Source organism: Diplotaxodon limnothrissa, linkage group LG3 (genome assembly GCF_057381915.1).
Source record: "Diplotaxodon limnothrissa isolate DT_005_m linkage group LG3, D_limnothrissa_male_GT1.1, whole genome shotgun sequence".
NCBI classification, from domain to species: domain Eukaryota; kingdom Metazoa; phylum Chordata; class Actinopteri; order Cichliformes; family Cichlidae; genus Diplotaxodon; species Diplotaxodon limnothrissa.
Genome location: NC_140598.1, coordinates 59,534,659 through 59,547,555, shown reverse-complemented (window position 1 = coordinate 59,547,555; position 12,897 = coordinate 59,534,659). Strand labels below are relative to the sequence as shown.

The following is a 12,897-nucleotide window of genomic DNA, read 5'->3' as shown; positions in this document are numbered from 1 at the left end:
TGGATTTCTCTTGTTTGTCAGGAACTTGAGGAGAATTACCAGCGGGCCTACTCTGAAGCCCTGACGGCTTTTGGGAACGGAGCCTTGTTTGTCGAGAAATTTATTGAAAAGCCGAGGCACATCGAAGTACAGATCCTTGGTAAGTGCACTCTGACTTCATTTACGTTTGCCTTTTAACTATTTATCTGGTTTATGTTTATCTGAGTTTCATTAAGAAGGCAAACTGCATTGTAGCCCTTGAAATCTAAGAGTGCTAAGGGAGGAGGTGAAGCAGATGAACAAGGAGAGGGAAGATGATTTATTCTCCAGCCATTACATCTTCTCATTTTAGTGCATGTAACTCTGCAAGCACTCTATTACAGTACTGAAATCCGACACCAACACTTGCAGGAAGTGCCTGTACTGCACAGAGGTGTCTGCATGTTTCCATGGCCACACATACACAAGGTGGCATTCAGAATTTGCCATAGCTAATCACGTGTGCATGCGTGTGCATGTTCACTCTGATTAATTGCTCTCTTTAGGGCTTGCAAAGGATTTTGTGAATTTTCTGAATTACCTGCTAACAGCCATGTCTTTGCCAGCCCTCTGAATTCTGGCAGTCCTTCAGTCTCCACTTTCCTCTCTGGGTCTCCCTTTAATATTCTCTCCTTTTTTCTTGTCTCCTCCCTTTGCCATCCAGTTTCATTTCTTCTTGTATTTATTTTGCGTTTTCTGCCCAGCTTCCATCAATCCTCGCTTCTGTTAGATTGTAAGAACTATTTCAGAGGTATATAACGTTAACTAGTGCGGTTAAACTGTGATAGTTTGTAGTTATTGGACTGTTTTAACTCAACAAATGGCGGTTCGCATGTTTGCTCGTATTCTATTCTGCAAGTTGATTGTGATGACTAACAGTTTAAATGATTATTTGGAAAAGTTGATCTGAAAGGGTTTTGATGGTCCATTAACTGCAGTAATTTTCAGTAAAATTGTTACAGATGAAGAGCTGTAACAACAAAATGGTTCACAACCATGAGCCACTGAATAGCTTTGGATTTTGAATCATTTGAATAAAAGGAGAAATTTGAAGAAGTCAAATTAAAAAATGTCACTGTTATTGAAGAGAAAAGGACCAATCTAGAAAGTGTTTGGGGAATAAATAAGTGAAGAAAAAGGGCTCTACTGTCTTGACTGCATTGTCTTTTAATGAACTCTTGCACATCAAACCATTTAAGTAGGGCTGTTCGATATAACGATATATATCGGATGACGATATAAAAACGGCTATCGTTTCATTTTACGCTATCGTTTGTTTCATGGTGTCGCAAAATAAACTGTTTACGGTAATTTTTCATCGTTTTGATGGTCACTGTAGTGGCTATATTAATTTCTTAAAGTTCTCTTTCTCTTATATTTTATATAACCACACTATGGACAGACAAGCGGCTGTTTTTATGAGTTGTGGTTAGCAACAACGACGGTAACAGCATCGCGTGTCCGCTTGTTTATGTTCCACATAAACCTTTCAAGCTCAAGATCCTGTTGAGACTTTTCAAAATAAACTGAATCACGTGAAAGAGCAGATTATTTACGGATGAGAAGTAAAAAAAGAGCCGCCAGGTGCTAAAAAATAAACCTTAGACTCAAACGTCAGAACAGGCTTTTCCTCGCAGCACGCCGTGTAATAAATACTCACAAAGAAAACGGCGGCCGTTACAACTTATGTCTAAAAATGTAGAGTTTCATGCATCTGTTAAAACACTCGACTCCAGCTACATGACGCGCATCTGGAAACACTTCACGCAAGACGAGCTGCCCGAGATTCACAGAATTTACAGAAAATGTTACATTTTTGTGATTTATATCGTTATCAGGACGATAGAATTCTTATATCGGGATATGAGATTTTGTTCATATCGCACAGCCCTACATTTAAGTAAAATCTGTGGAATTTCATTTAGTTTGCTTCTCAACTATCAGTCTTATCTTTTAGTCCTGTTAAGTAATAATGCCACTAAAAGAAGCCTTGTGTTGTCACATTGACATAAAATGTCTTACTCATCATTTCATGTCATATTCAGTTGTTTAAAAGCTCTTATCTGCAGTAGCAATCGATCAAATCTGATGCTGTAATTGCAGCAAAAAGCTGTTTGTGGTCACTCTAAAGCAGCGGTCCCCAACATTTTTTTGCAGCACGGACCAGTTTAATGTCCGACAATATTTTCACGGACTCCTTTAAGGTGTTGTGGATAAATACAACAAAATAGCGGTATTGTGTAAATATAATGATAAATGCGAATTCACTGTAATTAGCTTTATTAGCGGTATCCTCTTGAAATGCTCCAACAACATTGAGCGTAACATCCTCCTCTCTGCCCCTTAATGCTCTCTGGTCGCTATGGTAATGTGAAAATATTTTATTTTATTTTTTTTCCAAAATAAGACGCACAACTTCAACATGGCAGAAAGACCCAGGGAAACAGAGTTAATGATGAAAACCATAAATTTTACTCTGGTGGGCCGGTACCAAACGACTCGGTGGGTTGGGGACCGACTCTCGTGCTCCAAAATTGGGTTTGCCTCACGTAGCATCAAGAAAATGTCCTGTCCTTGAACGCAGCCACACTCTTTACACTGCTCTTTGTCCTCATACTGCTGCTTATCTACTTTTTTTTTTATATATACAAATTGCTTCCTCTGTTATTTCCTCACTTGCATCTTTGTCTTTCCTCAGGCGATAAATATGGTAATGTCATCCACCTCTACGAGAGAGACTGCTCCATTCAGCGGAGACACCAGAAGGTGATGCCCTCTTTTTCGTCTTTGTTTTCATTTAAGATTTTATTTGCGGCGTTGCTTCATTAAGTAGATTAATATGAAGTGCCTGATAATGGTGGGTGGGCCTGAAATAAGTCATAAGCATGGATTGGGTGTGCATGCATTGCTGAGAAAATTTACAATAGACTGTAGTGTTTAGTTGTCCTTTTATTTGAGGAAATGGGCTAATTTAGTGGCGTACTCTGTGTGACGTTAATAATCCTTTATAATGGTTAATATAGCACAGGTGGCCCTGAGTGTCATAGAAAGCTCCAAGCTGCAGGGGGTAAGAGGATCTTACTCCAATAAAAATTATCCACTGTTAATCCTGCGTGAATGGGAGTCTTGGCAGTAACTGCATAATCCTCCGACAAATCAACTTGGATCAACAAAAGCAGTTTCTTTGAGAACGTTTAAATTCATTCATATTAATCAGGCGGGCATTCATCGGACAGTTACTGGAGAGAAATGAGGTATTACGCCATCACCTGATTATTAAATTAACAAAAATGACTGAATATCAGATGAAAGGGGGAATAGAAATAGAAATTGCCATCTAATCATTCAATGTAGCAGTGCTTTCATCAGAGGAAGCTGATTAACATGTGTAATATTTCATTACATATTGTCACCTCAGAGCAGTTTTAATCATGTGTTTTCATCACTTTCTTCCTTTCCCCTCTAATCAAATTACAGATGATAATCATATTAGTGGCTCTGTTCATGCTAGAGCTGCTGGTCTTTGATTCTGGCAGCCTTAATCTGCCTTTGCCCTTAATCTAAGATCTCTTTCAATCTCAGAAACAAGAATAGTCGCTTGTTGAAGTAGATTTGGGTTGGCAGAGCGCAGCTGGGATATTTTTAGTTTTCTTTATGTCGCAGAAGTGCTACTCTTACTTTGAGAGAGGCTTCTTTATGGCATTAAGATTTGATAGAGATTTTGAGTTCTAGGGGTTTCATTTATTTTAAAATTTGTGACTGGTCACGTTGCCTTGAACTGAGCTGCCCTGATGGGTTGACTTGTTTGACGCAGTGAAAAGAAATGGATCAGGCTCCAGCGTAGTGATCCCCAGCCACCCAGCAGCCACACTAAACACAAGGCTGTGCATAACCAAGATAATCTGCTCACTCTGTTTCACTAACGCTTAAATGACAAACTCTATCAAGCGGGGAAAATAAAAAAAACAAATTATAGTGTTGACTAAATGGGTGAAGTAGGTTTATTAGTTTGTCTTATAGTGAAATACAGTGAAATCTGGGGCTTTGGGAGCACTTTTGTAAGCACTATAGAAAAAGCACCATTCCTTATAAACAATAGATTACATTTCTGTGTTACGGGTAAACAGCCACTTCTAGTAATGAACCAATAGACAATTATCTGCCAACTCTGCAGTACCCAGCAGCTCTCTGGAGCATTTAAGCATCTTTAAGCTCATTGTTCTGATTCATCACCCACAGCTTTACTCTCATCAACGCTGTTTACCATGAAAATAAGCCCGCTACACGCTGCCTATCCACCCAAAAAAAGGCTTACAAAGCAGGTCAACATACTGGATGATGATGTGCAGTTATCGTGTTTCATATTTCTAATTTTTTGTTTTTAATTATTCTTTTTTTAAATGTGGTTACTAGTTGTAGATCCCCCTCAAATAGTGTAAAGTCATCACCATGGCTAATTACTCAGTCATACAACCTTGGTAGGGTTTTAAATTGCTCGTGTCTTTCAGCGCTTCGTTAATAAAGCCATTTGCTTTCGGGCTTATCGAATGCACCACTAATGTCTAAGAGAATTAAGAGGCAAATTTTTATCCTCTGTGTTGGGCTAAATGAATCAGAACTGAGTGTTGTGATTTAGTTGAATCCAGATTCCTCCAGAAGTGTCAGAATGAATTATTAGCATCCGTGTCTCTCAGTGCCTCAAGGGCTGCTAATCTACTAATAATCGAGGTCTACTACAGGCAGTGGATACATCCAGACCCCGCCTCCAGTCCTGTTGTCTTTGTCTGGTGACTGCTCACCTGAGGGTTTAACCCGTGCTTTACATTGGGTTTCTGTCACGCTCCCTTGGTAACAGGGCTGCCTTTTGTCAATCGGGTTTTCTGCAGTTTCTCCGGATGATTCACTGTCCTACATTTCTGTGGGGAAAGTTATTAATAGATGCTGGGAAAACAAAAGTGCTATCCTCTGTGTGTTTTGAGCCTTCATTTATCCCAGGAGGTTTCAGATTGTGTCATGAAAGCTAGGCTTACAGGGGTCCAATTTAAAGATGCACAATATAGCCAGTACACACTGCAGTCATCATTTACTTTAGATGTTCATTTTCCTCCTGATGTTGGTAATATTGATGGTCCTATTGATTTGAAGGTTGTGGAGATTGCACCGGCGTTCCAGCTGGACCCTCATCTCAGAGATCGTCTTCACGCGGATGCTGTCAACCTTGCCAGACAGGTAAGGATGCTTTACCCATACAGCCCCCCTCTCCCCCCCGTTGCAGTTGTGTCCTGATGTGAAGACGGCTTCTACAGTCTTGCTCCGCAGACTGTGAAAGCAGGTTTCAGTGTGTCGAATGTGCAGCGTTAAGTTTAGAACACTTGTTATGAAAAGTTGGCAGCCTAGGGAAGAAATGGCTCACTGAAACTGAAAAGGCTTTCCTGGCGAGTACTGTCAACCATCGGGTTGTTTTTAAGAAGCCTGAGCAAATTCCCCATACAATTCACCTTCCTGTCTATAATTGGTCTGCAAGACCACGGGATACTGCCCAAGAATTTTAATGTGCCGACTACCTGTGATTTTTAGAAGGGGATGTTGACGCTTTACCTAACTGTGAAAATGAAATTGTAATTTGAAAATGGGTGGAAATGGATGTCAGCAGTGTAGACTGAGGATGCAATTGTGAATATGAGTGTTTGAACAGTTTGAGAGCATCTCACCTTGTCTTTAGCCTTTTTTTTTTTTTTTTTTTTTTTAAATCATTGAAAAGTTGGCTCAACTATGACTAAGTCGAGCCTCATCTCTCAGGAGAGATTTCAAGAAATGGCCTTTTCGGGTAATGGTCTAGTTGAGGAATGGATAGGAGCGATGAGGGAGGAGGTTGGAGACGGGGATGGTGATTTGCTGAAGAATGATCTTTGTTACTGATCGTTATGTAAGACAGACTTAGACGGGTGATGTGACCTTGCTCTAGCAGTGAGTTTTTTTTCTCCTTCTCCAGTAATCGTATCAACATCACCCAGCTCGTCTGCCTAAAGTGACAAACCATGTCTCCTTGTGTGTTTAAGAGCAGCAGCGGCGAGCTCTTGACTGCATATTACAGCTTGAAATGAGAGTGATGTCGCTCTGGTGTGAGGATGACAGGTGCCAACAAGAGTACTGCATGCATGCATGCATGCATGCTCATGCACATACCCGTTTTTTTTTTTTTGTTTTTTGTTCCCAGCTGACTTAAATACGACGAAATGTAGTGTCTTCACTCGTCAGTGCAGAAATAGAAATAACCGTAAAATACAAATGGTAAAAAAAGTGTGACAACGTCAATAAAATATATTATATTGCTTTCTCTTTCAATATGTTAGTGATACACTGGCGCCAAATATATTTTTAGTCAAACAGCAGGTTCTCCTGCCAGTTTACCTCTCCAGAGTCAATACTTTGTCTCCCCACGGTGGCACTTAGAAAATGATTAGGAGACTGGCGACTGATAATCTATACCAGTGGTCCCTAACCTTTTTTGCCCCACAGACCGGTGTATGTCCGACAATATTTTCAAGGACTGGCCTTTAAGGGGTCGCGGATAAATACAACAAAATAAAACCAGTACCGGTACCAAAAAAGATTTATTCATAACATATGGGAAAAGACCCAGGGAAACAGAGTTAATGATAAAAACGATTAAAAACAAACAAAAGAAACCGCTAAAACCCCTCAAAACCATAAATTTCACAGCCGAGCCTCAACTCTTGTGGTCCGGTACCAAACGACTCAGTCCGTGGTTGGGGACCGCTGATCTACAGTTTAAGACCTCAGTTACAGGTAATGGTCTTGGTCATAGATGACTTATCTGCAGTGTATCCAGAATTGCTGTATTATGATAGCTTTGGTTGGTGCCTGTCATTGTTGCTGATCTCCTTAAGCTTGTAATAAAGGGATGAGGCATATTGTATTGCTGATTTTTAAAAATGTAACTGGTTAACTTGACAAGATGAACATGTTGTGCTTTTTGTGGGACAGCGGTTGGCACTGATGTCTCACAGCAGGAAGCCTTGAATCTGCTGGCCAGCTGTGGCCTTTACGGTGGATATTGCACGTTCTTCCTGTGCTGGCATGACTTCTCTGTTCTCTACTCAAACTTGCAACCACAGTCCAAATATGACTGCTAGGTTAATTGGTAACTTGAAATTGGCCTTTAGTGTACTGGTCTGTGTCCCCCTCCCCTTCTTCCTCTCTGGGTTCAGGCCAGGTAAGAGGCAACAGGCTCTTTTTAAAAAGATTATTTTACGTTCTTTACTAGTTAAAGTTGTAACAGTAGTCGTATAAATGTTTGGATTTTACCTCTTCTGTTTATTGCATACAGAGCTTGAGTTCTCATCCAGCTTAGTTTTTTGCAAAGTAGAACAAAGGTGAATAGAAAGTCTCACAGACCTGCAGCCTTTGCAGATTATCACCAGGGGTCTCACTTTCTCTCTGCATCACCTTTCATTTTCTTCCTTCCACACTTGCTCCCCCTCCCCCACCACTGTTCTTGCATTTTTCTGCTATGTGTTGTGACCAGTGTTGGTCAAGTTACTTGAAAAAAGTAATCAGTAACTAATTACTGATTACTCCCCCCAAAAAGTAATCCCGTTACTTTACTGATTACTTATTTTCAAAAGTAATTAATTACTTAGTTACTTTTTAAAAACACGATTTACAACCTGAAGAGGTGATAAAGTGATAGATCTTTCAGCCCAATTCTACTTTTTCTACATAATCCATCATACAAAATGTAATCAAATGGAAAAGTCTCTTTTTTTAACTTGTTTTATCAGTTTTAATCTTTTAACTTTATGCATCAAGCAAAACATTTAATTATATGCAACATTCTCTGACTTGAATAAATTAGTTTAACATTTAAACCCATTTTCTGCACATTCCAGCACATAAAATAAAATATTTTTTTGTGTTTTCACTCACTCTTTCAAACAGATGCAAGTAAAACACAGCAGAAAATAAATAAAGTCAAAGACTCAGCGGTCCTTTTGCTCTATTTTCACCTGTAAAGCAGGAGCAGGGTAGGCGGAGGGTTACCCTGGTGTAGGTGTGCTGCGGTCAGTTGAAGAATCCGCGCGAGTGTCTCTGTGAGTTTCCCATCACGTCGTAGCTACTCGGTGCTTGCTCGGAAGTTTAGGGGTTTTTTTCGCTGTAAAAAGAAGTTTTCTTCCCACGCACGATGGACGCTAATGTTTTTGTCACTTTTTATGGAATCAAACTCAAAGTAAGGTCAGTACTTCCACACTTTAAACGCTGCACGCTCATACTCTCTCCCGCACTCGATATATTATCCATTGTTGATCTGCACACAGCTGCTGTCACCAACGTCGCACTCGCTTACGTCACTGTCATGAGACATTCTCGCAAAAAAAATCACGGTTTTAGTAACGCAGTAACGCAGCGTTCCTACGGGAAAGTAACGGTAATCTAATTACCGATTTTGCAATAGTAATCCCTTACTTTACTCGTTACTTGAAAAAAGTAATCAGATTACAGTAACGCGTTACAAGTAACGCGTTACTGCCCATCTCTGGTTGTGACTGCATTTCACTTTAAGTCAGTCTCCACAGTGAAGCTTCCACTTCAGAGCTGAGCCCTGCTCTCACCTCGGGTATTGAAACACCCCCTTAGCAATGCTGAGGATGCACTCTGGTGCTTACTTCAGAATTATTAATGGGTGTGTGCATGTGTCACAGCCTGTGCATGCATGTGTGTGAAAGTAAGGTGATGCAAGCTCTTATAACCCACACTGGAATACTCATATTATTTCTACATACCCATGCTTGATTATACTTTCTTTCAGTTCTGGCCTGGAAAGGTAGACATCTTGGTTTCAGTTTTCATTTTGATTGATGTCTTTTCATTTTAATGAGGAACTCACTGAATTTAATAGCATTTTGTATGAGACATTACATTGTTGTTATTATGTCTGTCCTCCTCATTCCTCCTACTCCCAATATCTGGCCAAAAATGCCAAACACACTGTTGTAAACCGTAGTTGGTAGTATAAAGATGTGCTCAGTAAAACCAATTCATCCTCTTGCCGACTCAAACAAGCTCACACATGCAAATCTGATTCTGTGAAAAAGTATAACAGTTTGATTTGTTTACTTTTTGTTTGTGTCAAATCTTCAAACAACTTATTTTTATTTTTATTTTTTTTATGTGCACATCTGATCAAATGTGAAAATGGAGCCACACATCAAATAACTTCTGGATAGTTTTATTTGTTGTGACATTTCAGAACTTCAAAAAAGGCATAGAGAGCAAGCACAAAGTTTGTAAAATTGAAACACAAGAGTGTAATTTTTGGCTTGGACAAAATTACAAAGGGCATATTCTTAAAATATGTAAGAAAAGGAGGATTATTAAGCTCTTTGTATGTCTCTAGGGACACATGTCTATGATTAAGGACGATAATAAACCTTCCTGGATGTGATTGTCTGAAATTCTCCAATAGTAAGATGTTAAAGTCGGGCACCTCTTAGTCAAGACCTGAAATCTGAGGTTTGAAATATCTGAGCGACACTTGGCAAAACTTCAGTCGATGTAAGAACTGAGGTGAAGAACACTGTTAACCCAGTAGGCTGCTGTCACGATACATCTTGATGATGCTCAAACCTTTCAGCAGAGTGTTCTTTCAACCGAGTGGAATGTTAAATTGTCTTGAAATTCCACAAACTCAGACATTATACCGAAGTTAAGCGCACATGTGGCAGCGTTGCTGGGATACTTTGGCTGCTTCAGGGGAAGGTGAAGTGCCACACCTGAGGGGGTAACCTGAATTCTGCTCTACTAGAAAATTCAGAATGAGAATGAAGTTGAGTTGAAGCTGAAGTTAACGGTTGTGAGCGAGAGTTAAAATTAGAATTTGTCAGTGGCCTGCTCAAGATGTGGGTTCAAGAAAGGAACTCTGCAGTGAAGAGTGGGCTGAAATTCCACCACGACATAGTCGGGCAGGCTGATCTGCTATAACCGAAGAGCTTGAGTCTAGTTACAGCAACAACTATAGTCAAACTAGCAATGAAGTGTAGGGGGATTATTAGCAGTTAGACTTGCTGTAACTTCAGTGGACTTTACGCTTCCTGAGGGGAAATTTGTGCAAAGTGCCACAATCTGTTTCTGTGTATAAGAATGAGATCATAAAAGCTGCAATCATAAAACTATACATAAAAGAAGAACATTAAAAAGTATTGTCCTCTAACTACACTGTGTCTATAAAACTACATTCACCAGCCACTTCATTGCTTACACCCTTCTAGCTCTGGCTTGGACCCTGTTTTGCCCTTTAGAGCTGCCTTAATTCTTTGTGCCACAGATTAAACTAGGTGGTTATGGTCCACACTGACATGATGGTATCACATAGATTTGTCACACACATCCATGATGAAAATCTCCCATTTAACCACATACCAAAGGTGTGCTCTAAAGTGGCATTTGTGTACAGTGAACTCATTTTCATGTTCAAGAAATCGGTTAGAGGATATAGAGATGGATGCATGCTTTCATGTTGCGCACACCAATTTCTGACCCTGGGATGGTGCTGTAACTGGATGCTGTAACTCGAGAATGAGGCGACGTGGGATTTTATAAATTGATACAATAGTTTTGAGATGTATTTGAGATTTGTAGTCTGTCCTGTTCTTAGCTGTTTTGAAGTGACGTCCAGTGTTGCGTTTATGCTACTGTAGCACATCTGCTTCAGTATTCAAGGTGTGCTCAGAAATGCTCTTCTGCATGACTTGGTTATGACAACTAGGTATGTGTTACTGTTCCCTTATAACTTCAAAGCAGTCTGGCTGTTCTCCTCTGACCTGCGGCTTCAACAAGTAATTTTTGCCCAGAGAGCTGCTGCTCACTGGATGTTTTCTTTTTCCCTGGACATGGTTGTGCAGGAAAATCCTAGCAGATAAGCGGTTTCTCAAATTCTCTGATCAGCCTGTGTCGCACCAACAAACATGGCACGCTCAGAGCCAATTAAATCACCTTTCTTCCCCATTCTTATGCTCTGTTTGAACTTCATCACATAGTCTTGACCATGTCTACATGCTGAAAACAATCAATTTGCGTCAGTCTGATTTGCTGACTGGATAATTGCATTTAGAGTAGCAGAATAGGCGTACTTAATGAAGTATCTGAGTGTATATCCATACATTAATAAAAACACTATTAGGGCTAGAGACACAAAAGCTAAAATCAGTTCAGTCTTTAGTGAGTTCTTGGTTTAATGGAGGCTTGAACAAATGAGGTGATGGTACATATTCAAAGGAGAAGGGATGTTCAGCCATCATTTTGATTGCATGTTTAACTACCTGCTTGAACAGTCCTTGTATGGGCTTGTATTCCTTTAGTCTCTGTATGTACTAGATGCCTGCTTTCTTAGATTTCTGCCAAATTATGCAGCAATACCAGATTTGATGTGGTCTCATTTTTAGTATGACATCAAGAAGAAAGCATCTGACTCGTTGGTCAATCCAGCCTCAACTATTTCTATTGACATGTTTTGATTTTTTTTGTTTTTTGATTTGGGCGTTTTATGCTTTCTTGCTTCAACAAGCAGCATTATTTAATTCTTGTATTTACTCTGGATATTTGATGTAACATTTTAGTGGATATGTGACAGTTTAATATCAGATTCCACAATATAAACTCTGAGGATTTGAATCCTACTTCATAGCATTGTATAAATATTTATCTTTTTTCCCCATTCTCATTCACACACCTGCTGTTTCTCTCTTATCTGGTTTTAATGGTGGCTCCATAGTGTTGCTTTTATATATTTTATTTTATTTTCCCCCTCCCATCATTTTTCCATCTGTACATATCACACATCTTCCATTATCAGCAGCCTCCATCAGTCTTTCAGAGAAACTGTGCAGTCTTTGAACTCGATACAGGTCACATTTCCTGATAGAATGTGCTGGAGAACAAAGTTGCCTGGCAACACTGAGCTCAAACCCTTGTGCTGAGAGCTGGAGTAACTTCCTGCAGCCATTAGAGTCAGGTCTCACAAGAAAATCAGATGTTGTCAAACCATGCCTCTGTGCTCTTATGTGTTATCTGCTGTTCAAACAGCTGATTTTTGTATACGCCTGGAAAAGGATCGGGGGGAGGGGTTCTGGCTTCTGATGTTTTGTCTGTGTTTCAGTGAAAGGTCTACAGCTGACATTTCTTTTTACCCGCCCATGTATATCCCAGCCAGTCCTGATTAGATCTGAGTGATGTGTCTCACTATAGCAGTGTGAGATTTTAATAATCAGTGATGGGCCCACTGATTGGGTGCATCATTGCTCGCTCATTCATCCATGTACTGCTTGGCTTATTTTTTTTTTTTTTTTTTTTTAAATACCTCTTGATATGTGATGTGCAGCAGTAGTGTCCTATATCGCTTACTTCTGCAATGAGTTAATAAAGAAAAAGCTGCAGTGAAGCCCATCTGTCTTTGCTTGGTGGACACGAGTTTTATGATGGAAATAAAGTTGAATATCTGCATTTGAGTACAAAATTCCCAGTTTGACCATGAAGTTTTTCGGTTCTTGCAAGTGTGGAACATCTGTGCGCTGATGGGCTGTGGTTTATTGCACATATGCTCGACAGTCCTGTGATAAGTAGACAGACATAAAGTAACATGTCTCAGACACTGCACATTACATTTGACAAATTCTGTTACACTCTAGCATTTCCGGAGCTGCAACGACTGCCCGAAGAGATCTGACTTATTGAGTATAGACTAAGTGGTTGTTGCTGACTGGTTGTGCATAAATCATCTGTTAGATTTACTGTGTTTGACAACAGATTGATTCTGATCTGTTTTTGCTGCATTAATGAACAGTACTGAATATCCTCTCCTTC

At 39.8% G+C, this 12,897-nt stretch overlaps 1 protein-coding gene across 1 annotated transcript in view; it reads left to right on the top strand.

Moving 5' to 3' along the window:
* pcxb (pyruvate carboxylase b) overlaps nucleotides 1-12,897 on the top strand; it is a 313,827-nt gene that overhangs the window by 23,578 nt on the left and 277,352 nt on the right. The window contains exons 7-9 of the mRNA XM_085349662.1: nucleotides 22-139; nucleotides 2,717-2,784; nucleotides 5,164-5,247. Of these exons, the coding sequence (XP_085205788.1) occupies nucleotides 22-139; nucleotides 2,717-2,784; nucleotides 5,164-5,247 (270 nt within the window). The remainder of the gene's footprint in view (nucleotides 1-21; nucleotides 140-2,716; nucleotides 2,785-5,163; nucleotides 5,248-12,897) is intronic.